This window comes from Myotis myotis, unplaced genomic scaffold (genome assembly GCF_014108235.1).
Source record: "Myotis myotis isolate mMyoMyo1 unplaced genomic scaffold, mMyoMyo1.p scaffold_m19_p_3, whole genome shotgun sequence".
Lineage (NCBI taxonomy): Eukaryota > Metazoa > Chordata > Mammalia > Chiroptera > Vespertilionidae > Myotis > Myotis myotis.
The window spans coordinates 82,967,138-82,994,249 of record NW_023416335.1 but is presented as its reverse complement, the minus strand read 5'-3'; the positions used below and the strand labels follow the sequence as shown (position 1 = coordinate 82,994,249).

Below are 27,112 nucleotides of genomic sequence, written 5' to 3'. Positions count from 1 at the left end.
GTCGCGCTGACTCCGCTCGGGGGCGCGGCCCTCCCCGCGTCCGCCCTTGGGTCGGGGGGACGGCTCGCTGCCCTGCGGGGGGGCCGGGACCCCGGTAGCCGCCGGAGCCCGGGCCCGAGGCCGCACGGCCTGAGCGCCTGGCAGGCGGTCTGTTTTGTTCATGTTTAAGCCATGGGCCTCCGAAGGGGGATTTTTGTTTCCTGCTTTTATTTTCAGAACCGAGCTCGTGGGTTGGACCGTCCTCCGCCGTCCTCGCCCGGACCTGCCGCGCACGGCCCCCTCCCCCAGCCGGCGGGGCCCCGCTCGCCTTTCAAACGCGCCGCCGGCAGCTGCGGTGCGGGCGCCGCCAGGTCTCGGGTTGGATCCTGGTCGGGGTGGGCGGGAGGCAGCTGCCCATTGGCGTTTCTGTCTCACGTGGATGTTTCTCTGTCTCCCTCTCCCTTCCTCTCAAAAAATCAATGAGAACATATCCTCAGGCGAGGATTGAAATAAATAAAAATAAGAATATGTGCCGCTAGTAGAAAAATTAGAAGCTACTAACCATTAAAATTGTGATAAAGGTGCAAGTTAGCATACCCTATCAGCCCCCAAAGAGTGTAACATCCATTTATTTTTTAAAATTAAACATACGATGTGGAAGACAGATGCTGTGGTAAAGAGTAGGAGAAAGGATATTTTCAGTGGAACTGGTCATGATGGGAGGCAGAGATGCCTTTTATTTTATAGTCGCTCAGGTGATACGGGCCAAGAAGCTTTACCTGAAAGAGAAAGAATTTGCATATCTGGGAGTTGAAAACAGCATTTGGAGGGGGCAAATGCTTCTATTTCAGTGGTTCTCAACCTTCCTAATGCCCCGACCCTTTCATACAGTTCCTCATGTTGTGGTGACCCCCAATTTCATTGTTACAAATTGGACATAATTAAAGCATAGTGATTACTCACAGAAACAATATGTAATTATATATGTGTTTTCCGATGGTCTTAGGCGACCCCTGTGAAAGGGTCGTTGGACCCCCAAAGGGTTTGAAACCCGATTAGAGAATGGGATCACTAACCCAGAATAGGAGGTCTTTTGTGTCCAGCCCGCACGGCCATGGCATACTCAGCCCCAGGGCGCCTTATGTGCCACGCCAGCTCAGCCTGGTTCAGTGACCCTGAGTGGGGGCGGTGAAAGGCTTCGAAAAGACAGACAAGAGAATGAAAGCTGGGTCTCCTGGGACGCTGCTCCTCTGATGGACAGCGCCAGCGCTCACAAGCCTTGTCTTTATTTTATAGCAGATGCCAGGAGGCAAAGTAGCGGCGTGACTAAGATGTTTAGAGCATTCTCATTGGTTTCAATCCTACTCAACTACATGCACCTGATCTATATCACTCAGGCACGTGGGGCCACGTGTTTGGACCAGTTTCAAGCTTACACTATGGCCGTTGGCTATAATTGTGCTGGGAGGGCTCTGCCCTCCAAGCTGGGACTTGCACGTGGCAATGAGAGGACTGTGCCCTCTCCTCAGTCCAAGGCTTGAACCTGTCCAAAACACTGTAGCCGAGCCCCACAGCCTTTTAGTTACAAAGCCAGTTTAACACATTTATCCGTTTTTATAGACAATGGAGGGAATTAATTTCTTTCATGTTACAATAGTGACAGATTTTTTTAAAAAAACATTTCAGTGTAGAGAAGCGTCAGGGAAGAGAGAATTTGTCATTCTATTTTATTGACATACTGTTTCACTTCATCTGGTCCTACTGCTCATCTTCTAACACTCTCTTACCTCATCTCCAGTCACCAACTGCCATGGTTCTCAATCCTGGCTGCACATCAGCATGACAAGTAGAACTTTAAAAAAATAAATCCAGCCCTAGCTGGTTTGGCGCAGTGGTTGGATTATTGGCCCATGGACTGAAGGGTCCTGGGTTTGATTCGGGTCAAGCTCGATTGCTGGCCCAATCCCTGGCCCTGGTCAGTGCGCAGGCAGGAGGCAACCAATCTATATGTCTCTCTCACATCAGTGTTTCTCTCTCTGTCTCTCCCCCTCCCTTCCACTCTAAAAATCAATGGAAAAAATACCCTCTGGTGAGGATTAACAATCAGTAAATAAATATATAAATCCAGGGACTCCACTCCAGATATACATTTGAAACAATCTCTGGTGGTCAAGTCTAGGCATGTTTTGCTTGCTTTTGTTTTAATCTCTACAGATGATTCATATGCATAATTAGTTTTGAAAAAACACTTCCCCATTCCCAAGCCACTCAAACTCAAGGCTGTTCCTTGGGAGGGCCACATGATTTCATCCTTTACATATGCTATTTCTTCACTTAGAATACTCTTCTCTCTCTTTTTTAAAAATTTATCTTTATTGTTGAAAGTATTACAGATGTCCCTCCCCCCGATTGGTTCCCTCCACTTATTTAACTGATACTTGTTCAAGACCCTTCAAGTTCAAACATAATCTTCCTTAAATTCCCATTTCCTCACCAAGTGGAAGTAATTGCTTCTTTAGCATTTTGTTCATCCAGAAGAAGCCCTCTCATAGATGTGGCATGGACCTATAGCCAAGCAATAAATTGAAAAAAAAAAATTAAACACTGAATTGTACACTATCTTTTGTAAGGATAAACATGCTGGTATATAAATTATGTCTAAATAAATCTGTTTAAAAGGAAGTCAGTCAAACCAGAGAGTCATGAGAAAGTATAACATAAATACCGTAAATATTTTGTTTTATCCTAAAACAACTGTTTGCTCATTTGTCACTAGATTGAGAAAGCCAAGGCCTTTTCTTTATACATGGCCTGCTGAATAGAGTTCTTCATTGTATCTCTTGCATAAACTATGCCTCTAACCATCAGTTAAGCTATCCCAAGATTTTCTTCCTTTAAGAGGAAAATACCTTAAAGACACTTGTGAAGCTGAGTAAGATCTCTTTTTTATAATCTTTCATAGTATCTAACATTCAAAAAACTCACCTTCATTGGGTGTTGCCAAAATATTAAACATAGATTTTAAAGAAACAACAAACTTTATCTCCACACTATTTCATTGGTTTCTGTAACATTTAATTAAATTGTGAAAGCACAGTGATAAGTACAACTGACATAAACAGGTTTGGGAAAAACACAAGTAACCCCTCAGAGTGTACAAATCAATTGGTTAGGAGCAGAACTAGGCAGACTCTCCACAAAGGACCTTCTTAACCATTTAGCATTAAGCATAATATGGGAATTAGCAGCTTACGATTTATAAAATAAATGGAATGAGTTAATTGGTTAGAGATTGTTATTAGACTTAGTATTTCCCTTACCTCCCACATTTTAATTATTTGACTATGTGTCTGTCTCCTTCATAGAGACTTAGAGCACTTCGATGGCAGAGATAGTGCCTGGCTGTTAAGGGGAACTATTAGGGAAATCCCCAGACATTCTCATATTACCATGTAAATCTTCTCACGAGAAGAAGTGGAATTTAAAAAATCTAAACAGTTGTTTTTAAGCCATTTACATTAAGGTCTATGGGTACTTCCAGAAAAAGACATATAACATGCAAATTTTTTTGTTGCAAGCTCTGTTATTTTCCTAAGGTTGCCATAACAGATTACCTCAGATTAGTTGGCTGTAAATGACAAAAATGTATTCTCTCATAGTTATGGAGGCAGTAGTCTCAAATCAAGGTGTTGTCAGGACCATACTCTCTTCAAAGGTTTCCGTGGTTCTAGTTTCTGGTGACTCCATGACTTAGGGCTCTATGGCTTCATCCTTGCATGGTCTACTTTCCTGTGTGTCTGAGTATCAAATCCCCCTTTATTTTTCTCTAATAAGGACATGAGTATGGAAATAAAGAAAGGCCCACCATATAAGAACAAAAGTTACTAATTCACAGCTTGCTGGAGCAAAGGAGCCAGCCACCATCACTTATATTTTGGCAGAGACTCAAAGGCAGGCAGAGAACTGGGAAAGCTTTATAGTGGAAAAAGGGAAATCTTCAAGTATGCCCTGGTTGGAGGTGGTTGGCATGGATAAGCTGTAGTGGACTGACTAGAAGCAGGAGGTTCTATGATTGGTTAAGGATACATATTTGTTTTTGTCTGGTTGATCCCAAGGTGGAAGTGGGGACAAAAATTAGGGAAGCTGTCAGTAATTAATCAAGTACTGGCCATTTGGAGCCAACTGTTAGAGGGGTTGTTTGGTTTTCTCAATTGTTATTAGAGATTATGGTCTTCCTACAAATCTGATTTACAGATTAACAAAATGGCTTCTTGTGCTGGTTACTTTAGATGATGGATGGGTGAGTGGAGGTTTCCTGGGTTGGTTGCTTCAGGGTGTGGGTCACAGTTCTATTTTTATATTTAGTCTGGTCACTGCATATTCAGTCTCTCATCAGCCAATTACTTTGGGGCCCACTCTAAATCCAAGACGATCTCATTTTGAGATCCTTAATCTGCAATGACCCTTTTCCAAATAAGATCACATTCACGGTTTCTGGGGATTAGGACATGAACATATTTTTGGGGAGCACCTTTGAACCCATTACAAGCTCCTCTTGTTTTAGAAGTCATGCTTGATTATTTATAGAGTTAAAAAAGACCTTTCCCCTTATTCTCCTGAATGAGACAAGCAGGTAGGTTATGACTACATTTCACCAAAGAGCTATAATTTTCGAACAGTAGCCTAGATATGTTAAAGCCTGGATTCAAGGTACACACCAGTTCTTGTATGTCTGCTTCCCAAAACAAGATGTTTTTGTAGTCCAGTATCAGTACATTCAGAGAAATCTCATCTTTGGTGGAAAGTTATAAGCAACATGGGTAATGTATAAATATTGTCTATGATAGGATATTAAGGAATACTACAAATCCTCTGGTTTCTTTCTGTTTTCAGCACTCTGAAACTTTAATCTCATTTCCTACTCAAAGAAGAGAATAATCCCATTTCAGTGGATTCTAAGACATTGATATATAACAGGTATGCAATTTTTAAAAAAATGATTCAATTAATTCCTTTTGGATGACTCTGATGATGTTATAATTTCTTGAAAACATGAGGTTGAAAAGACGTACAATCTTCTTTACCTGAAGTATGTATTATTGATTATTACGCATTTGTGCAGTATGTCACATTTTCCCCCTTATGCCTCTTTATTTTTGAAATTGATCTGTGCTGATCTTATTTTATCATGCGCATTATAAAAATAAACCATACTAATAAATTCCTTCAATACCAGGAACAGCTTTTATCTCATATTTCCCCAGATTAATTTTTGTAGCTTGCCTAGTCGAACGTCAGCCCTAATATTAAACTCCCCCTCCCACTTAGAAAACAAAAACAATTCACACTTATGTGAAAATTATCTACACGATTTTTCTTTGCTTGGTTTTTAATAAAATATCCAGTCTAAAAGGTGTAGAGTGAAATTACAAATTAACTACTTACACTACCTAGTAGGTTCACACACCAGCCTTTTTCAATCAAAATGGAAAATGGTGCCTGTGTGACATGGGAGCACTCCTACAATTGCCTCTTCTTAGTTCTTCTAAGCCAGAAGCTCTCAAAAGCCCCAGTGGAGTTTGACAGACTTGCTTTGTTTTGCTCATTACCTTGGAGGGACGTACCAGATGATGAGTTTACAAAAGCTGGAACAATAGCCTTTTTAAAATATCCTCCCAAGGTCCAAGTATAGGAGCTTATCTCATAAATTCAAATGAGATCATGTACAAATCATGCTTATCATAGTACTTTATTACATATTAAGTACCTAGTAAATGTTAATTTGGACCCTAATTGCTTCAAATTCCATCCTTCCTACTTGTTTGATATGTGACCTTTGGCATATTTCCTAATTTCTCCAAGTTGTAGTTTTCTCATCTACAAAATATAGGTAAAAATAAAACCTAGCTTGTAGGATCACTCTGGGGGGGGGGGGGGAATAATCCATGTAAAAGCACTTAAAAGAGTGCTGAGTACTATAGTTAATATAGAATGGTTGATTATTACAGTGTTTCCATTGCATTGTTTTCTGTAAAGCTTTTTTAGTTGAAACTTTTTTTAAACGATTTTGTTTTATATTTAATGTTTGGATAGTTAACTATCAAGTAAGTTAGGTCTTGTTTGTTTATTTTGGAATCAGTCACTTAATTCATCTTTGTATTCCCCATGATGCCTTACATAAAATATGCATCTACATATGTGGTTTCAATGAGAGAGTAATTGATGCCATCCTAGTTAGTCTCTAAACTCTTGTTTTAATTGATTTATACTATTATAATGAATTATCAATAGATGGCAGTAGTTTGTTTTCATTTTTATATTTTGTCTAGTCTACAATAGAAATCCAGAAAAGAACTAAAACTTTCCCTATTTTAAAGCAGATGTTTTTTCATGAATAGTTGGCTTAAATAAATATCACCCCAAGAGTTCTTCAATTTATGTTGCTTTAATTTTAAAAAGTATATATATTTTTATTGATTTCAGAGAGGGAGAGAGAGAGAGAAATATCAATGATGGGAGAGAATCACTGATCAGCTGCCTCCTGAATGCCCCCTATTAAGGATCGAGCCCTCAACCCAGGCATGTGCCCTTGACCGAAATTGAACCTGGGACCGCTCAGTCCTCAGCTCTATCCACTGAATCAAACCAGCTAGGACAATTTATGTTGCTTTCGAAATATAGATCAAGAAGTACCAGTTACTTTATTTTTTATTGTATGAATCTTATTTTATTTTTTAGGTTTATTTATCAAATACTTTAGAGAACACAAAAATAAATCAGACTTTGTATTTGCCTTTCTGGAGCTTAGTCTAATTGAGAAATATAGTATAAAATAATGGAAATAGTAAGAATAAAAATTTGAGCAGCAGCAGTTTTCTAAATGCTTTACATGTATTATTTCATTTAGTCCTCACAATAATCCTAACAAGGCAAGTATGCTGTTGTTCCCATTTACAGATAAGAAATCTGAGGATAATTTACCTAATAAAATAGTAAATGGCACCACCTGGATTTAAGACTATTCTGTCTTACTCTATACTCTTATAAATCAAAATTTAATAAATATATAAAAAAAAATTGCGCGCGCATGTGTGCACGCAAGAGAGAGAGAGGAGAGAAATAATATCTACCTAGCAAGATCAAGAAAAACGTCTTAAAGAAGAGGCCATCTACAGAGACCTGAAAGATTGGTTGCAATGTTGACATGATCAGAACAGGATTTTAGGAGCATTATCAGTAGTATTGAACTGGAATGGAGATAGAGTTCAGTTAGATACCTATTATGTGTAAGGTATTGTTCTGGGTCTCTGCCTTCATGGAGCTTATGTTAGTAAATGAAGGAAGAAAAGAAATAAATGTATAAGATATCAGTGGTAATAAATGCTATTAAGGAAAAAGCAAGGCAGAGTAAGGAAATGGAGGATAAAGGAGGGAAGGTAATGCTTTAGAGAGGGTTATCAAGGAAGACTTCTCTACGAAGATAGTATTTGGAAGTGGTAAGGAATGATTGGATTCCAATGTAATTTAAAGATGGAAACAATGAGTCTGCCAAAAAAATTACATGCTGCTTGTAAGAGAAAGAAAAGAGTCAAGATTCTGGCTCATTCTTTGGGTAAAACAAACGGGGCAGTAATCATTGGCCATTTACTTAGGGAGGATTTCTGAAAGGACATATGATCAACAATGAGCTCTTATTTATGACTAGAGGCCCAATGCATGAAATTTGTGCAAGAGTAGGCCTTCCTTCCCCCAACTGCTGGCACCGGCTTCCCTCTGGCACCCAGGACCCGGGCTGGCTTCCCTCTGGCCCCGGCTTTGTCCGAAAGGATGCCTGGAAGGACATCGGGAAGGGTGTCTGGTCTAATTAGCGTATTATCCTTTTATTATTATAGATTATCTTAAGCAAGTCTGATTCAGTTGCCCTGGACTCTACACTCTTCTAGAGACCTTCCTAGTAATATCTTCAAGTTTTTGGGCCTGAACAAGAAAAATGAACTTATAATTTACTGAAATGGAGAAGACTGTGAAGAAGCAGATTTTGTGGTGGTGATAGATAGCAGTTGACAGAGAAATCAGGAGTTCACTTTGGAACATTTAAGTTAAAATGACTATAAGAAATCCAAGTGGAGATATCAGGTAGGCAGTTTGGTAACAGTCTAGAGCTGAAGAGGGATGTTCAGGTTAGAGATATAAATTTGGGAGTTATTAGCCTTTAAATGGATTTTAAAGCCATGGAACTGGATGGCATCACCTGCAGAGTGAGTATATGGAAAAGAAGAGGCCTGAGGATTGAGCACTAGAGCACTCTAACATAAATGAGAAAGATAAGGAGCAACCAGCAAAGGAAACCAAAAGTATGGTGTCTCAAGAAGAAGGACATGATCAAATATATCAAATGATGCAGATAGGTCAAGAAAGAAGAGGACTGAACTTGTACATTGACTGTGGCAACATAGAGGTCACAGATACTTTGTTAAGAACTTGTTTTAAAAACTAGGGGTGAAGAGGGTTCCAAAAATCTCTCATCAGGAAACTGGGCTATCTATTTTTTGGTGTTCTATAAATTTAGGGCTTGAGGCACATTTTCAGCTGGCAGCTTTGAAAACAGAATTATTCCACAAAGTATAATTGTTACCATTAAAAATGAAAGTATAAGACTGAATGACATTAGCAGAGATAATGTGTTTTTCCATTTGTGTGGAACTTCACTATGGGCAAGAGACAATTTCTGAGAAGGTTATATTTGGTTTTACATGATGAGGAGGAGGGAAAAGTGAAATCTGTCAGAAATATAAATCAACAGATCTTTGACAGTTATGCACCCTAAGACCCATTTGCATTATGTATAATATATATATATATATATATATATATATATATATATATATATATAGTACTTGGAGATGAGTAATTTAGTAATCTTCAGGGTAGAAGCAAAAAATTGTAGTCAAGAAGGGAAGTCTGCCACATATCAAGCCTGAGGAGTTTGTAGTGATGAAACAGGGAATGAAGAGTGAAAGGAGAGGCAAAAGAGGAGCTGTGCTGGACAGGAGGCTGGAAATGATGTAGAAGCCACACTGCTCTGCTGGTTCCTGGTGCCCCAAGTTCCAGGGTGCCAGGCAGTGTAGGTGGGACTCACTACAGTAACCTTGCAGTGAAATCTACCATAATTGATGTTAACATCTATGCTAATAGCATTGGTCCTGAGTCATCAATAAACATGAGTGGATTCCAACATGGTGGCCGAGTAAGTGGAAGCTATACTGACACTCTTCTAGGACCAAACTGGAATTAAACTAAAACACAGAAAAACCATCCTGAATAACCAACTGAAGATTAGATGGCGAGAACCCTGATAACCAAGGATGGAAAGTGAAGACCGCATAGAGACTGAGAAGAAGTGAGAAGGTGTGAAAGGGCTGGTCAGGCTCCCACAGACAGCAGCTGAAGTTCTGGAGGGATATCTTAGCTATGGGAAGTTCCCACTGAGAACTCTGCGGTCTAAACTCCAAGCTGGGTTCCCTAGCCCAGAGCACCAGACTGAGAAAGAGGCCCATAAAACATCTGGCTGTGAAAAGCAGCAGGGCTGCTGTCTGCCAGGGAGAAACAGCTGGAAATGCAGGCAACATTTAACCCATTGTATGCCATAAGCATCTGTAGACGTAAGCGGAGGAACTTCCCCATATGCCACACACATCTATAAAAAAAAAAAAAAAAAAGTTTTCCCTGACCAACTTTAAAATCATTTTTCGTGAGAATTTTCAGCTCAAAATATTCAAGAACATCCGAATTGTGAGTAATATATTTATTTTTATAATCGTTGCAAATTGATTTTTTAATTAAATTCAAAATGTCATGGCATATGGGGATGGTTTCCATTTTGGACGTATGGCAGTTAACTGGTTAAAGGGCCAATAGACAAAACTGCATATACAGCCACTCACCTTGAGATCCAGCAGAGGGAGGGCAGAGTGGACTGGAGCTGTGTCAATGGAAGCTAGGATTAGGGGCTCTGGAGTTGTACCTTGGAAGCCAGACACCCTGGTTTCATGTGCTGAGTCATTCCCTCATACTGTAGAGCAGTGGTCACCAACCTTCCAGATCTCACGGACCACGAGTGGTCCATGGACCATTGGTTGGTGACTGCTGCTGTAGAGGACAACTTTCTCTGGTAGACTTTTGTTATCCAGGCAGTTTTTGCCTGGGGGAAAGGCAGTTGTCCCACCCTATTGGAAAACCTCTTACCCCACCCTGTGGAGTTTTTGAGGCCCATTACAAGATTGAAAATAGCCCTAGCCGGTTTGGCTCAGTGGATAGAGCGTCAGCCTGTGAACTGAAATGTTCCAGGTTCGATTCTGGTCAAGGGCACATGCCCAGGTTTTGGGCTCCATCCCCAGTAGGGGGCTTGCAGGAGGCAGCCGATCCATGATTCTCTCTCATCATGGATGTTTCTATCTCTCTCTTTCTCTTCCTTCCCCTTCCCCTCTGAGATCAATATATATATAACAAATCAGCCTGCAGGTAGAAGCAAGTGCACTACCATGTTGGAAAACCTCTCACCCCAGCCTATTGTTGATAGTCTGAGGTTGATCAATACTGAATGCAATCAGACTGCAAGCAGCGGCTTTGAGTCTTTGACTGAATAAGGTCTGGGCCCAGGGCTAGGAAAAGCAGATATTGGTTCTCATCTTGGCTTTCCAAAGCCACCAGCCCCAGCAGAGGGAACCACAAGCTACAGATTGCTGATAACTCCAAACAGGTTATTTAGGGCCAGTCAGAAACAGTGTCTGACAATGTACTGCACTATAGATTGAGAAGTGTAGCAGATGTACCTAGTACATAGACACAAACCAAGCAGGCAGCCAAAATGGAAGACAAAAAACAAGCCCCAAATTAAAGAACCAGAGAATTATCCTGAAGAAGAGCTAAATGAAATGAAGATAAGAAATTTATCAGATACAGAGTTCAGAATAATGATGGTAAAGATGCTGAACAACATGACAAAAGATAAAGTAACTATGAAGAATGACATACCAGTAATAAACACAGTGGAAGGAATACACAGCATATTAGTGTAAGCAGAGGACTTAATCAGTGAATTAGAAGATAGGGTAGAAAAAAAAGTCAATCAGAGAACCAAAAAGAAAAAAAGCAATTAAAAAAAGGAGGGCAGCTTAAGAGACCTGTGGGACATGACATGTAACCATATTCACATGAGAAGAGTACCAGAAGGCGAAGAAAGTGAGCAAGGAATACAGGGTGTCCCAAAATTCATGGAAGATTTGAATTTTGCGTGAGCATTAACAACAACAACAAAAAATAAAAGCCTAATTTTACTTGGTTTATTGAATCAGATTCTAATATCTGTTGCCCTTCAATTTAATAAGCATTACCAAGTACCAGTTATGGCCCAGGAGCAGGGACAATGAAGACCAATGAAGACCACGGCTTTGCATATGTGCCAGCAAAGCCGTAGAGGCCATTTTCCCGATGTGCTATTCCATACATAACCCTATACTGTATACTTTATGAATCAATAAGAAATTTACAATTTTAATTACAAACCTGTGTTTTCTATCAAAATTACTTCTTGCGTGAATTTTGAGACACCCTATAGATAACATCATTGAAGAAATAGTGGCAGAAAACTTCCATAACCTGGTGAAGGAAAAAGTCACACAAGTTCAGGAGGCACAGAGAGTCCCAAGAAAGAATAACCCAAAATAGGCCCTTGCCAAGACATATCATAATTAAAATGCCAAAAATTAAAGACAAAGAATCTTAAAGCCAGCAAGAGAAAAGAAAACTGTTACCTACAAAGGAGCTCCCATAAGGCTGACACCTGATTTTTCATCAGAATCTCTATAGGCAAGAAGCAAATGGCATGAAATACTCAAGGTAATGGAAAGCAAGGATCTGAAACCAAGATTACTATCCCTAGCAATGCTATCATTTAAAATAGTGAAATAAAGAGCTCCCCAGACCAAAACCAAAACAAAACAAAACAAAAAAACGGCTAAAGGACTACATCACCACCAAGACAGCATTACAAGAAATGCTAAAGGACTGCTGTAATGAGAAGAAATATAGAGAGAAACATAGGCATACAGAATTAAAATGGCAATAAATAAGTACCTATCAATAATAACCTTAAGTGTAAATTGATTAAATGCTCCAATTAAAAGATATAGAGTAGCTGAATGGATACAAAAACATGACCCAATTATATGCTGTCTACAAGAAACCCACCTCCGAACAAAAGACTCACACAGGATCATAGTAAAGGGATGGAAAAAACTTTACCATGCAAATGTAACAAAAAAAAGCGGGGTTAGCATTACTCATATATGACAAAATAGACTTCAAAATGAAGGCCATCACAAGAGACAATTCAGGTCACTACATAATTCTGAATGGATTGATCGAGGAAGAGGATATAACTCTGGTAAACATGTATGCACCCAATATAGGAGCACCTAAGTATATTTAAAAAAAAAGTCTGGAGAACTTTAAGGGATAATTCGACAGCAGTACGGTAATAGTAGGGGACTTTAATACATCGCTGACTTCACTGGATCTTCTGGACAAATAATTGAAAAGGAAACAGTGACTCTAAATGATACACTGGTTAAGATGGATTTAATTGTCATTTATAGAACATTTCACTCCAAAGCTGCAGAATATACATTCTTCTCAAGAGCACATGGATCACTGGATCATTCTCAAAGATAGACCACATCTTAGGACACAAAACAAGTCTCTATGAATTCTGGAAGATTGAAATCTTATCAAGTACCTTCTCAGATCATAATGGAATGAGATTAGCAATCAACTACAGTAAAACCATTCTAACACATGGAGCTAGATAGCATATTATTAAACAATGAATGGGTTACTAATGAGATCAAGAAAGAAAGAAAAGCTTCCTGAAGCCCTAACCGGTTTGGCTCAGTGGATAGAGCGTCGGCCTGTGGACTGAAGGGTCCCAGATTCGATTCCGGTCAAGGGCATGTACCTTGGTTGTGGGCACATCCCCAGTAGGGAGTGTGCAGGAGGCAGCTGAATTGATGTTTCTCTCTCATCAGTGTTTCTAACTCTCTATCCCTCGCCCTTCCTCTCTATAAAAAATCAATAAAATATATTTAAAAAACAAAACAAAAAAAACTTCCTGGAAACAAATGAAAATGAATGCACAACTACTCAAAATCTCTGGGACAAAGTAAAAGCAATCCTGAGAGGGAAGTTCATAGCACTACAGGTCTACCTCAAACAAGAAATATTAATAATAAAATATTTAACCTACAACTTAAAGGATTAGAAAGAGAACAAAAAGAGAAGCCTCCAGTAAATAGGAGGAAGGAAATAATAAAGATTAGAGCAGACAAAAATGACAGAGACTAAAAAAAGAACACACAAAAGATTCATGAAACGAAGAGCTGGTTCTTTGAAAAGATAAACAAGATTGATTAGCCTTTAGCCAGACTCATCAAGAAACAAAGTGAGAGGACCCAAATAATTAAAATCAGAAACAAAAGCTGTGAAGGAACAACTGACATAACAGAAATACAAAGGATTGTAAGAAAATACTATTAGCATATTTATGCCAACAAGCTGGACAATGGGGATGAAATGGACAAATTCCTAGAAAAATACAATCTTCCAAAACTGAATCAGGAAGAATCAGAAAACCCGAACAAGCCAATAACAACTGAGGAAATTGAGCCAGTAAAAAAAAAAAAAGTTCTAGCAAACAAAAGCCCTGGTGTGAATGTCTTCACGGGGAAGTTTTTACCAGACATTCAAAGAAATACTTAACACCTATCCTCATCAAACTATTCCAAAAAATCCAAGAGGGAGGAATACTTCCAAGCTCCTTTTATGAGGCCAACATTATCCTAATTCCAATACCAGATAAAGATATGGGAGGTTTGAAGACAGAGGAGAAGGAGTGAAGTAAATATCTGTGAAACTTGGTGAATCCTAATGGCCTAACATCAATGGTCCACTTGAAACAAATAGTTTTGAATTTAAAATGAGACCACATAATAGGTATTTTTATGTGGCATTTCAGCTAAATAGAGCATAAGCAAAGCAACTGGTTGGGATTTTTCCAGGGAAATAGGACAGTGAAAGAGCTGTAAGAGAATGCTAAGGAATCTAAGCCAGCTAAAGGTGAAGTGAATACGTGATGGGCTGAGGGAGTGTGAAAATATGGAAGAGTCACTGTGGTTGAATAGCTCTTATAGTCAAAATGCTGGAAGGAATGAGCTGAAAATGAAAAACAATAATTTAAATCTGAGATTATGAATGAAGTGCAGTTATAATCTGTGGATGTTTGGGAAGGATGGATGAGAATACATATCAAAGAACTAAGAGGTCAAGTTATTAGAAGTATCATTGTCTGGATGTTGAAATCCCAAAGAAAATAAGAGTAGTAGTATTAGAGGCATAGTAAATTAGATGCTATAATCTAGGAGTGGGGAGTAGAGATCTGGAAGTCAACTGATACCAGCAAGGAAGGGTAGAGCTTATATAATAGCCTGATGGCATGAACTTCAAAGAAACTAAGTAGTTTTAGGGAGAGTAGAGGATAATAGTTTGGCAGTAGTAATAGAGAACAGGAAAAAGTGCCTCACCTCAAACTTTATGGCTTGAGGATGAGAAAGCAGTATCTTTGAGGATTTCAGTTCTAACTGAAAATAAGATGAAGGAGAAGTTCACTGAAGAGGTTGATTATGGAGCCTATTTTGCCAAAGATGGAGTGGGAGTTCCTGGGATCACAATGGACGTATATAAACCAATTGGGGGGTGGGTAACATATCAAATTAGGGGACTTTCTAAGACTAATAAGGGCAAGTCTTCATAAGTAGGAATGACCTGGGGCCTTAGGCTTCTATGGAATGGGGTTAATGGGAATAATGCTGACAGTGAGATGACACTATGATTTGGGAGAGAAACAGGGGATTCACCTAACTGCCACCTCAGCTTTCATTTTCTGTGTTGGTAGAGGTAGGAACTCTGTCTCCATCTTTCCAAGGAGAAAAATATCTACCCCTTCATCTTATCAGTTAATCCTAGATATAGAAGAAATTAAAATATGATTTTGAAGCTTCATAGAGCTTACTCTGGCCAGTATAGCACTGGATAGGATTGCTATATTTTTTACATCCTATACCTATGGCAGATATTGCTAATCCAACTTGGCACTGTTTTTTGCCTGACTCTGGCTATAGTTTTAGAATCCATTTCATCACAGTACTGGAAATACCAGCTACTAATCCATAGTAATTAATTATTCACTGAGTATGTCAGTTACTGTGCTGAGCACGTTTTATAGGTATTACTTTAATTATTACAACAGCTCTGTGAGGTTTTACAGATGAAGACACCAATGACCAAAAATGTTAAGAAACTTGCTCAAGATGATAACAGCTGAAAAGCAGGAGAACCAAGATTCAAATACTGTTCTGCTTTCTTCCAAAAATCTCTCACTTAACCATTGTAATTTAATTATTGGAACTAATGATGAAATATCATTGCCATCCCTATGAGGTATTTGCAATTAATTTATTTTCAGGATCACCAGGATATACTAAAAAACAACAAAAACAACAACAAAGAAAAATGAAAGATTATCAATGTTGATTATTTTGCAGGAATAAAGAGGTAACCCATATGTGGGAAAGAGTTACAGAAGAATGTCAGTCAACCAAGAAAGGAAGAGTCAAGGAGTTCCTGAAGACGGTAATGAAGCAATCTTAAATAAATAATTAAAAGATAAGCAGCAACAAGAAAGCACATAATAGGATAATTGTGTTAAATTTTATAGAAAATTAGGATACTGGGAAGCTGTTAATTTTCTCCAGGAAGAAACTTATTTAGTGTTTAGAAAAGGTATAACAACCTGAAAATGCAGGCCTATAATGAATATTCATCAACTATAATTGCTATATTGTTGCTATGGTGGCAGTATAATTATAGTATGAATGCCAGTGGTCTGGATAAAAACAATTGGGACAATCAAAATATTTATACTGTTCTATAAAGAAATAGGTACAACATTGCAGTAGGCTATTTTGAATTGTCTCTTATGATGGCCTTTGATTTTGGTTTTGTTTATAGTCAGAAAGGGAAAATTGCAAACCTAAATTTTCTTATGAAAAAACATCACATTTGTAATGACTTCAAGTAAAGAAACATGACTTGTTTGCATTTAAATTTTTATGATATACATTATTCCTTTGTCTAGCTCTGGCTAACCAAGACACATCTTCATTAACCGATGTTGTAGAGCAAGTTGCAAAGCAACAACAATCACAAACATCAGAAATAGAAAAAAACAAAAAAGTTCTGTTTCATTTACAGGTAACTATTTCATACTGTCTTCTAAATGAGTCTTTATTTTCTTTAAAACTATATTGGTAACAAGTAAGTTATTGAGGATACTTAATTTTGTTAGTCAATTTTAAATGAATTTTTTATATTTACCTCTTTCTTAATTATTCTGTTATCCCTAAGTGAAATCTACTTGAGTATTCCAATTTTGTGGAAGATTTTATACACCCAATATACAAATATTCAACAGTGTAATTGCAACTGTAGTATGAGCATATGAAACCCAATGTCTCACATAGAATTATTCCAAATTCACTTTTATTTGATATTTTTTCCTAAAATGCTGAATTTAAGGAAGGTTAAGTTTTAAGCTAATGTTTTGAAGGCTATGACTTGTGAATTGCTAGTTGTCAGTGAACATTTTAAGTAGATAAGGAACATTTCTGTTTCTTATATTTCACAATATATTTATAATTCCACAGGGAATCCCAAAGGCATGTTTGGTTTTTGCTTATAGCATAATTAGGTGACAATATCCAGTTAATATAGCTAAAAAAGCAAAATGGAAACAGTACCTTTACTATGTGCTTTGTAAAGTTTTAAGAGCTGAACTGCCTAGTTTGAAAGATAAGATTTTCTACTTCCAAGTCTGCAATTTAATTTCTCTGTGCTTCTGTTTTCTTCTTTTTAAAATGGATATAATAATAGGACCTGCCTATAAGGTTTTCATGATGATTAAATTAATTAATACTTGTAAATATTATGTAAGATATCCTTGCTCAGGCCCCAGTGGACAGTATAGTTTCAATTTTGATATTGGCTTTAGATATTAATGCACCAGCAGAGATATGATGATAATTATACTATCATGGTAATATGTATTTCTTATAAATATTTGCATTACATTAGTCACTATTAGACAGAATACATGTTTACAATAGAATATAATACAACAAATAATGTCTTTGATTTCTATAAAGAAATTTTCTGTAACACTTCCCAGTCTTCAAAGAATGTCACAGATACTATTTCACTTATATTGAGGGCCTGCTTTTTATTAAGCATTTTGCTGAAGAGGGTCCATTTTTTAAGTTGCTCATTATCTTTTGAAGAGGGAGACAAAGAATTAAACAAATAATTACATGCAGGGCAGCAGTGTCAACAATAGAGGCATGAATATAGACTTAACACCGAAGGAGTTAGAAAGATATGTTCACTTGAGTTTTAAAGGACAGTTAGAGTTCACTTCAATGATTGGGTGTGTGAGACAGGTTTAAGAGTTAAGGGGCAAGAAGGGTAGTATTCCAGATAAAAAGAACCTGAGAAAATTCAGAGGCCTAAAAAAGCATTAGTACATTGACAGAATTATCAGTAGTTCGGTGATGGTATAGCATAGAGTGTGTTTTCAGAAGTGGTGAGAGATGTATGTCATGGTATGAAACTTGGACTTTACTTGAAAGGTTTTGATGGGCTTTAAGCAAGGGAGCAAGTAATTAAATTTATATTTTAGAAGGAAAAGTCTAGAAATGTCATAAAACACTTTTAACACAACAGCCATGCATGATAAAAACTCTCAGCAAATTAGGAATAGAAGTTCTTCACTCTAAAAAAGGGCATCTAAGCCCGACCAGTGTTGCTCAGTGGTTGAGTATTGACCCATGAACCAGGAGCTCATAGTTCAATTTCTAGTCAGGACACATGCCCAGGTTGTGGGCTCAATCCCCAGTAGGGAGCATGCAGGAGGCAGCTGGTAAATGATTCTCTCTCATCATAGATGGTTCTATCTCTCTCTTTCACTCCCTTCCTCTCTGAAATCAATAAAAATGTATTTAAAAAATAATAAAAAAGAGCATCTACATAAATCCTACAGCCAATTTTATACCTAACTAGAGGCCCGGTGCATGACATTTGTGCACTGGGGTGGGGAGTCCCTCAGCCTTGCCGGTGCCCTCTCGCAGTCCGGGACCCCTTGGTGGATGTCTGACTGACAGCTTAGGCCCGCACCTGCCACCACCGCTGCACTCACCAGCTGTGAGCCCGGCTTCCGGCACTGACCACCAGGGAGCAACTCCTACATTGAGTGTCTGCCCCCTGGTGGTCAGTGCACATCATAGCGGCAGGTTGTTCCACCATTCGGTTGATTTGCATATTATGGTTTTATTATATAGGATAGTGAAAGACGATGTTTTTCTTCTAAGATCAGGAACAAGGCAAGGATATGTGCTCTTGCCACTTTTCATTCTTTGGTACTAGTGCATTGAGCCACTGTAATCTTGGAAGAAAATAAAATAAAAAGCATCCACATTGAAAAGGAGGGAGGCGGCCCGAACTAATAGGCTCAATTAATATTTGACACAGGAGGCAAGAGCATACAATGGAGTCAAGATAGTCTCTTCAATAAATGGTGTTGGGAAAATTGGACAGATACATGCAAGAAAATGAAACTAGACCACCAACTTACACCATACACAAAAATAAACTCAAAATGGATAAAGGACTTAAATGTATGACGGGAAACCATAAAAATTCTAGAAGAATCCCAAGGCAACAAAATCTCAGACATGTGCCGAAGCAATTTCTTCACTGATACAGCTCCTAGGGCACTTGAAACTAAAGAGAAAATGAACAAATGGGACTACATCAAAATAAAAAGCTTCTGCACAGCAAAGGAAACCATCAACAAAACAACAAGAAAGCCCACTGCATGGGAGAACATATTTGCCAATGTCATATCTGATAAGGGCCTAATCTCCAAAATTTATAGGGAACTCATACAACTTAACAAAAGGAAGATAATCCAATCAAAAAATGGGCAAAGGATCTAAATTGACACCTTTCAAAAGAGGACATTCAGAAAGCCAAGAGACATATGAAAACATGCTCAAAGTCACTTATCATCCAAGAGATGCAAATCAAAACAACAATGAGGTACCATCTCACACCTGTCAGAATGGCTATCATCAACAAATCAACAAACGACAAGGGCTGGAGAGGATGCAGAGAAAAAGGAACACTCATACACTGCTGGTGGGAATGCAGACTGGTGCAGCCACTATGGAAGACAGTATGGAGTTCCTCAAAAAACTAGAAATGGAACTCCCATTTGACCCTGTGATCCCACTTCTAGGAATATATCCCAAGAAACCAGAAACACCAATCAGAAAGGATATATGCACCCCTATGTTCATAGCAGCACAATTCACCATAGCTAAGATCTGGAAACAGCCTAAGTGCCCATCAGTAGATGAATGGATTAGAAAACTGTGGTATATCTACACGATGGAATACTATGCTGCTGTAAAAAGGAAGGAACTCTTACCATTTGCAACGTCATGGTTGGAACTGGAGAGCATTATGCTAAGTGAAATAAGCCAGTCAATGAAGGAAAAATACCACATGATCTCACTCATTCATGGATAATAGAGACCATTATAAACTTATATACAATAATAGATACAGAGGCAGAGCTACCTCAAACAGATTGTCAAACTGCAGCGGGAAGACCAGGGAGGGTGGGAGGGCAGGAGGGAGGGAGGTAAGAGATCAACCGAAGGACTTGTATGCATGCATATAAGCATAACCAATGGACATAAGACACTGAGGGGTAGGGGAGACCAGGGGATTGTCAAGGGCAGGAAAAAAAAGGAGACATATGTAATACTCTTTGTAATACTTTAAGCAATAAAACAATAAAATTAAAAAAAGAAAATAAAAAAAAAGGAGGCAGTAAAACTTTTTATTCATAAGCATGATTATATTTAGAAAATCCCAAGGAATCTATTTTTTAAGAAGTTGTTAGGACTAATAAGTCAGTTTATTTTTTTATTATTTTTAAAAAATTTTTTTATTGATTTCAGAGAGGGAGAGAGAGATAGAAACATCAGTGATGAGAGGGAATCATTGATCAGCTGCCTCCTGCATGCCCCAAACTGGGGATCAACATGTGTATGTGCCCTAACTGGGAATCAAATCGTGACCTCCTGGTCCATAGGTCAGCACTCAACCACTGAGCCACACTGGCCGGGCAATAAGTGAGTTTAGAAAGCTCATAAGATTAACTATGAAATCAGCTGTATTTCTATATATTGAAAGAAACAATCAGAAGTTAAAATTTAAAAAGCAGTGTCATTTACAGTAGCATCAAAACTATGAAATACTTAGGGGTAAATTTGACAAAGGTTTGTGTTATGAACCGAATGTTTATGTCCCCCCAAACTCACATATTGAATCCCTAATCCCCAATGTGATTAATTTTGGAGATGGGGCCTTTGGAAGGTAATTAGGTTTAGGGGAGATCATAAAGGTGTGGGGCCCTACTGACAGGATCAGTGCCCTTACAAGGAGAAACACCAGAGTGCTTGTTCTCTCTCCCTGCTCTGCCACATGAGGAACCAAGGGGAAGGTAAGGCAGGCAGAGTTCTCACTAGTATTGGGCCATACTGATGTCCTTTCCAGCCTCCAGAACTGTAAGAAATAAAGTTCTGTTGTTTAAACCACTAAGTCTATTGTATTTTGTTGTGGCAGCCCAAGCAGACTTAACTCCATTTATAAGAGCTCTATACTGAAAACTGCAAAACATTGCTGAGAAAAATTAAAGATTAAAATAAATACTAAATGCAGAGATATACCATTTTCACAAATCAGAAAATTCAGTATTGTTAACATGTCAGTTCTTTCAATTTTATCTACAGTTGAAAATCAATTTCGATAAAAATTCCAGCAGGCTTTATTTTTTTTGAGAAATGGATGAACTGATTCTAAGTCATATGGAAATCCAAAGAATCAGTAATAGCCAAAACATCTTTGAAGAACAACAACAATGCTGGACATTCTTACATTATCTGATTTTAAAATTTATTATAGAGTACAATAATCAGAACAGTGTGATATGGCATAGATAGACATACAGTTCTATAGAACAGACTAGTGTCTAGAAATGCCCCACATATATAAATTGATTTCAAAGAGGTGCTGTTATAGAGTGAATGTTTGTGTCCCCGATGGTATGTGGAAGTGGAGCATTTGGGAGATAATTAGGTTTATATGAGGTTATGAGGGTGAAGCCCCTGTGATGGGACTATAAGAAGAGAAAGAGACCCTAGAGCTGTCTTTCTCTCTCTCTCCCATTTGAGGACACAGCTAGAAGGTGGTTGTCTACAAGGCAGGAACAGGGCTCTCACCAGGGGCTGAATCCTCTGCACCTTGATCTTGGACTTTCTAGCCTCCAGATCGATGAGAATTTAGTGTTTATGTTTAAGCACCCAGTCTATGGTATTTTGTTATGGCAGTTCATTAGAGCTAACACAGGTGCCACGGCAGTTCATTAGAGAAACAAATAGTGGAGGACAGCCATATACAAAAAAAAGTGAATCTCAACTTTCACCTCTAACCACATACAAAAAGTAACTAAAAATGTATTATGGGCCTAAATGTAAGAATTAAAACTACACAGTGTCAGAGAAAACATAGGAAAAAAGCCTAGTGATGTAGGATTTGGCAAAGATATTTTAAATAGGACACAATTTTTTTTTACATTGGATGTCATCAATTTTTTTTTAACCTCACCTGAGGATATGTTTTTATTGATTTTTAGAGAGGAAGGAAGGGAGAGAGAAACATTGATGTGAGAGAAACATTGATCAATTGCCTTCCATACCTGTCCTGACCAGGGATTAAACCCGCATCCATCCTGTGTATGTACCCTGACTAGGAACTGAATCCCCAACCTTTTGGTGTACGTACGGGATGATGCTCCTACCAACTGAGCCACCCAGCCAGGGCTTATCAGATATACTTTTTAAAGTTTTTGTTCAAAATAAACTAATGAAAATGAATGTGAGATATATTTTCTGGTACCCTCTTGGAATTTGCATTGTCATAGACTGGGAGAAAATATTTAACAACATATCTGGCAGTGTATGTGTATTTACAATATATAAAGAACTTCCATTATTTAAGAAGGCAAACAATTTAAAAATGGGCTAAAGATTTCAATAGTCATTTCATCTAAGAAGTTATTATAAAAGACAAGCACGTGAAAAGATACTCAATATCAATAATTGTTAAGAAAATGCAAATTGAAATTACAATGAGATAGCACTCAATACACACTAGAATAACTGCATTTAAAAAGACTGACCATACCAAGTGTTGGTGTAGATATGCAAGAACAGAACTCTCAAACCCTTTTATTTGGAATGTAAAAACACTTGGGAAAACAGTTTACAGTTTTGAAAAGGTTAAAATATATCTACCATATAATCCAGCCGTTCAATGTCCAGATATTTGTTTACACAAGAGAAATAAAAGTGTATGTCTATTGGAAAACCGGAAACAACCTAAATGGCCCATCAGATGAATGGATAAAAAAAAAGTGATGCATCCACAAAAGGAATACTACTTGGCAATAAAAAGGAAGGGCTTTTGATATATCCAACAGCATGGATGAATCTCAATTATGCTGAGTGAAAGGAGTTAGACTTTAAAAAGTATAGTTTGTATAATTCTACTTATAAAATTCTAAAAAATGTAAACTAATCTTTAATGACAGGAAGTAGGTGAATTGTATCTGGAAACACAGATGAGGAGGAAAGATGGATTTTAAAGCAATAGGAAGAAACTTGTGGGTAATGGATATGTTTACTATGTTCATTGTGATAGTCTCATGAGCATAAAACTATGTAAAAGTCATCAAACTGTAAAGTTTAAATATCTTCCGTTTATTTACATCAAGTATACTTCAATAAATCTATAAAAGAAAAAAGGGGAGGAAGATGGGGGGGAGATAAGACAAGGAAGGGGGAGAGGGAGGAGGTGGAGAGGTGAAGGGGGAGATGAACAGTAACAACAGCAAGAACTATAATTCTAGTGAAAAGGATTGAAGGAGAATTGGATGATTCCAATTCCAAGAGGTAGGAGGAATTGTCTAAAACCAGGGAGAAAAGTAAACAGTCTATTACATTAGTCCAGGAAAGAGAAGAGATGATTACCCAATGTCATCTCTTCCCATGTTGATCAATAGAGTCAATAGCTTGATCCACTTGGCAGTGCATGTGCTTCTTTCCTGACCATTCCATGTGCATCACTAGTCACTCATGTAATACATATTTATTGAGCACCATTTTGTGCCAGATACTGGGAAGATGATGATAAAGAAGATAGACAGCTTGTGGAGCTTACTTTCTAGTAAGGGAAGACAGAAATCCTATATAACAAAAGGCTAATATGCAAATTGACTAAATGCAGAATGACCGGTCACTATTATGCACACTGACCACCAGGGGGCAGATGCTCAATGCAGGAGCTGCCCCCAGCCTGCAGGCTGGCAGCAGGTGGCAGGGCTGGCAAACGGGCAGTTCCAGGTCAGCCAAGGCAGGTGCCAGCAGGGCCCCCCCGCCAACTACCCCACTGGTCACCCCGCAGATCAGCCCTGATTGCCGGCCAGGCCTAGGGACCCTAACCATGCACGCATTTCGTGCACCAGGCCTCTAGTAAAGAAATAAAAAGAAGATCGCTCTCGAACACCCAGGCAGGTGGTTTTCCTATATAAGTAGAGAAGACAGTTGTTGCAAGTAGAAGACAACATTTTTTAGGATGTCTAAAGATGAAGAAAAAGTGAAATTACGCCATCTTGAACTAGCTATCCAGAAATTCATTAAAATAGTAATCCCTACAGACCTGGAAAGGTTAAGAAGGCACCAGATAAATATTGAGAAGTATCAGAGATGCAGAATCTGGGACAAGTTGCACAAAGAGCATGTCAATGGGGGATGTGCACATGTGCAGTTCAGCAGCTCCACTCCAATATGGAGAAGCTTTGTTGGAAAGTCCAGAAAGATGACTTAGTACTTCTGAGGAGAGTGATAGATCCTGGTTAAAGAAGCAGCAGCAGCAGGCGGCAGTGGAATTTCTCCAGCTCCATCAGGAATCTGTAGAAGAACTTGAGAAACAATTTAATGAAGAGGAAACTTCATTACAGCCTTCTTTGACTAAGTCTATGACTGTTGGTGGAGCATTTCACACTACTGAAACTGAAGCTGATCCTCAGAGTATGACTCAGATATATGCATTGCCTGAAATCCCTCAAGATCAATATGCTGCAGAATCATGGGAAACCTAGAAGTGGACCTAACTGAACTTAGCCAACTGGTCACAGAATTATCTCTCCTAGTGGATTCTCAGCAGGAGAAGATTGACAGCATTGAAGACCATGTCAACAGTGCTGCTGTGAATGTTGAAAAGGGAACCAGAAACTTGGGGAAGGCTGCAAAATACAACCTGGCAATTCTGCCTGTGGCAGGTACATTCCTCAGAGGAGCGGTGTGTGTGTGTGTGTGTGTGTGTGTGTGTGTGTGTGTGTGTGTGTGTGGTGGGGGGGGGGGGTGGGGGTCCTATTGACCTCCTTGCAAAGTGGCAGGAATTAAGCTTATAGCTGCCCTTGGTGGTGGGGTGTTGGGCTTCACAGGCAGAAAATTGATACAAAGAAGGAAACAGAAAATGATGGAGAAGCTCATTTCCAGCTGTCTAGATCTTCCCAGCCAAATTGACAAAAAATGCATTTAGAAACCAAACTTCAGTATTATTGGCTCCACATGTTTATACTAATGGACCTTTGTTGCTGTCGGACACTCAGCTTTTGGAACATGATTGTATCAAGATAGCGGCTATAGATGTTCAAATGGGATTGGATTGTGATAAGTGGAGATATATATATATATATATAGCTGGAATGTTAATGGAATTGAGGGGCTTGGACTGAGGGTGTATAATGTTTGTCAGGTAGTTTAAAGACTGCTAGGGAGCAGATTTTCTTCCCGAAAATGTGAAAACTGAACCCATAATGTTGATAAGGACATGTGTGGTGTGGACATGTTGGGTTATGAAAGAACAGTTCCTTTCCTTACCCTGATTTGGAGATCCTAAGACTAAGCATATTATAAATAAGGCTTTTGTCTTCTAAATGTAGGAGATTATTTAGTCCTGTTAGCAAAGAAAAGAATGGGAGTTCAGGAGCCTTTCTTATCAAATAGGAAATCCAGATATGGCAAGGGCACAGGTGAAGTACATGGTGGAGTCATTGGATGAACCTATTGTAGTTTCGTATAGGCCCACTATATTTTTCTGATGAAGGAAACTAATAGTGAAAGAAAGATTAAGATGTCAAACATCTTAATCTGTGACACTGGCTCTCTGAACTCTTTCCTCTGTCTCTCTTTAAATAAAGACAAAAATCTCAAGTGGTAGGAGACAGTGTTATTAAGCCAGCACTAAGCTAGCTTTGTCATTTTGTCTCTTTGCAGAAGTAGTGCCCTCTGCCTTCCTTCCCTTGTACTTTTCAAAGTTCTTTGACTTGTGGGTGAATTCTACCCATGTGTAATGAGGGCTTTACTCATAATCAGCTTTTTTTAAAAAATATATTTTTTATTGATTTCAGAGATGAAGGGAGAGGGAGAGATAGTAACACCAATGAAGAAAGAGAATCATTGATCTGTTGCTTCCTACATGCCCCACACTGGGGATTGAGCTCATAATGCAGGCATGTGCTCTGACCTGGAATAGAACCGTGACCTCCTGGTTCATAGGTTGATGCTCAAACACTGAGCCATGCCAGCCAGTCCTAATCTGGTGGTGTTTTTTTAAAATTTTCTTCCATCTTTATTCATTCTTTTCTATAACATCTAGATAAGAGAGGGAGGGAGGCAGGGAGAAAGAGAGAGATCTCCAAATATTTCCAACATTATTAGAATTTGAGCTAAAAATAAGCAGGCAGGGAATATGCCAGATCATTTCCTGGCGCATCTTCCAATCTCAAGTGGCTGTTGTACCTGCCACACAGGGAGTTTCTAACCCTAGGTCTTTTCAGCCAGCCCTTGGTGAAGCTAAGGACTAGCTTTCTACCTTATCTCTCTTACTACCATTCTTTTCCCCAGGCTTTGCTACCTCCTGTGCTTTCCTATAGGTCCACTATATTTTCTGATGAAGGAAACTAATAGTGAAAGAAATGACTCCACCATGTACTTCACCTGTGCCCTTGCCCGATCTGGCTCTCCTTTTCACAGCTGCTATATCTTCTGCTTGCCTTTTCTCATATTCAAGATGATGATGGACAAAGCCTGGTGCCAACACTCAGTCCTGATGGATTTGTGGTGCTAATTCCAACACTTGACATTGACAGCAAGCATGGCCCAGCCCAACTCAGTTTCTGTATCAAATAGCAAAAAGGTTTTAAATTTAGAAAGAAAGAATTTAAGGTTACAGGCAGCCTCATCCTGTATCTCCAACTCATTTGAAATAGGAAAGAATCACCTTTTGCCTTACTCTTTTTTTCTGAGGACAGAGGAAAGGGTACCAACACCACAAAAGATGTGAGCTTTCTCTGCTCAGGAGCCAGAGGCATCAGACAGTGGAATGGTTTATCATTTCTCTCTTGCTGAGCTTACTCTTAATAACTTTCATTGATTGCTACCTTTTATTTCTGTCTCTAATCTAAAGAGACCTTTCTCCTTCATACTTTTTGATTCTTCTTACCAAAAAATTCCAAAGAGAGAAAGCAAAAATAAATAAATAAATAAATAAATAAATAAATAAATAAAATAAAGAAACAGAATACAATAGAATGACGTGATTTATGTTTTTAAAAAGATTATTCTGCCTAATATATGGAGCCTGGTTGAGGTACAGGGGGAATAATGGAAGCAGGAAGACCAGCAGAAGCTAGGCTGTGCTAAAAAAATTGATCAGAAGTGAATCTGGGATTTTATTTTGGAGCCCAAACGCAAATAGGTGTTGGGGGAAGGGT

General features: G+C 38.6%; 1 protein-coding gene, 1 long non-coding RNA gene and 1 pseudogene across 7 annotated transcripts in view; 2 read left to right on the top strand and 1 right to left on the bottom strand.

The window, feature by feature from the left end:
• Positions 1-74: 74 nt before the first annotated feature.
• Positions 75-27,112, top strand: part of CCDC122 (coiled-coil domain containing 122) — a 37,469-nt gene continuing 10,431 nt past the window's right edge. For 2 of the 6 annotated variants that reach the window (XM_036299078.1, XM_036299073.1), the window contains exons 1-4: positions 75-350; positions 4,873-4,956; positions 15,636-15,723; positions 16,229-16,344. In XM_036299078.1, coding sequence (XP_036154971.1) covers positions 15,678-15,723; positions 16,229-16,344 — 162 coding nt within the window. In that variant the 5' untranslated portion in view covers positions 75-350; positions 4,873-4,956; positions 15,636-15,677. Of the gene's footprint in view, positions 351-4,872; positions 4,957-7,926; positions 8,116-15,635; positions 15,724-16,228; positions 16,345-27,112 lie in introns of those variants that run through there. The other 4 variants (XM_036299074.1, XM_036299076.1, XM_036299077.1 and 1 more) reach the window with 4 other exon arrangements.
• Positions 591-1,236, bottom strand: LOC118650772. Its single transcript, XR_004966043.1, has 2 exons — positions 1,056-1,236; positions 591-758 (listed from the first exon to the last, which is right to left on the bottom strand). It is a non-coding gene; the product is annotated as an uncharacterized LOC118650772 (long non-coding RNA).
• LOC118649652 lies at positions 23,908-24,876 on the top strand (annotated as a pseudogene).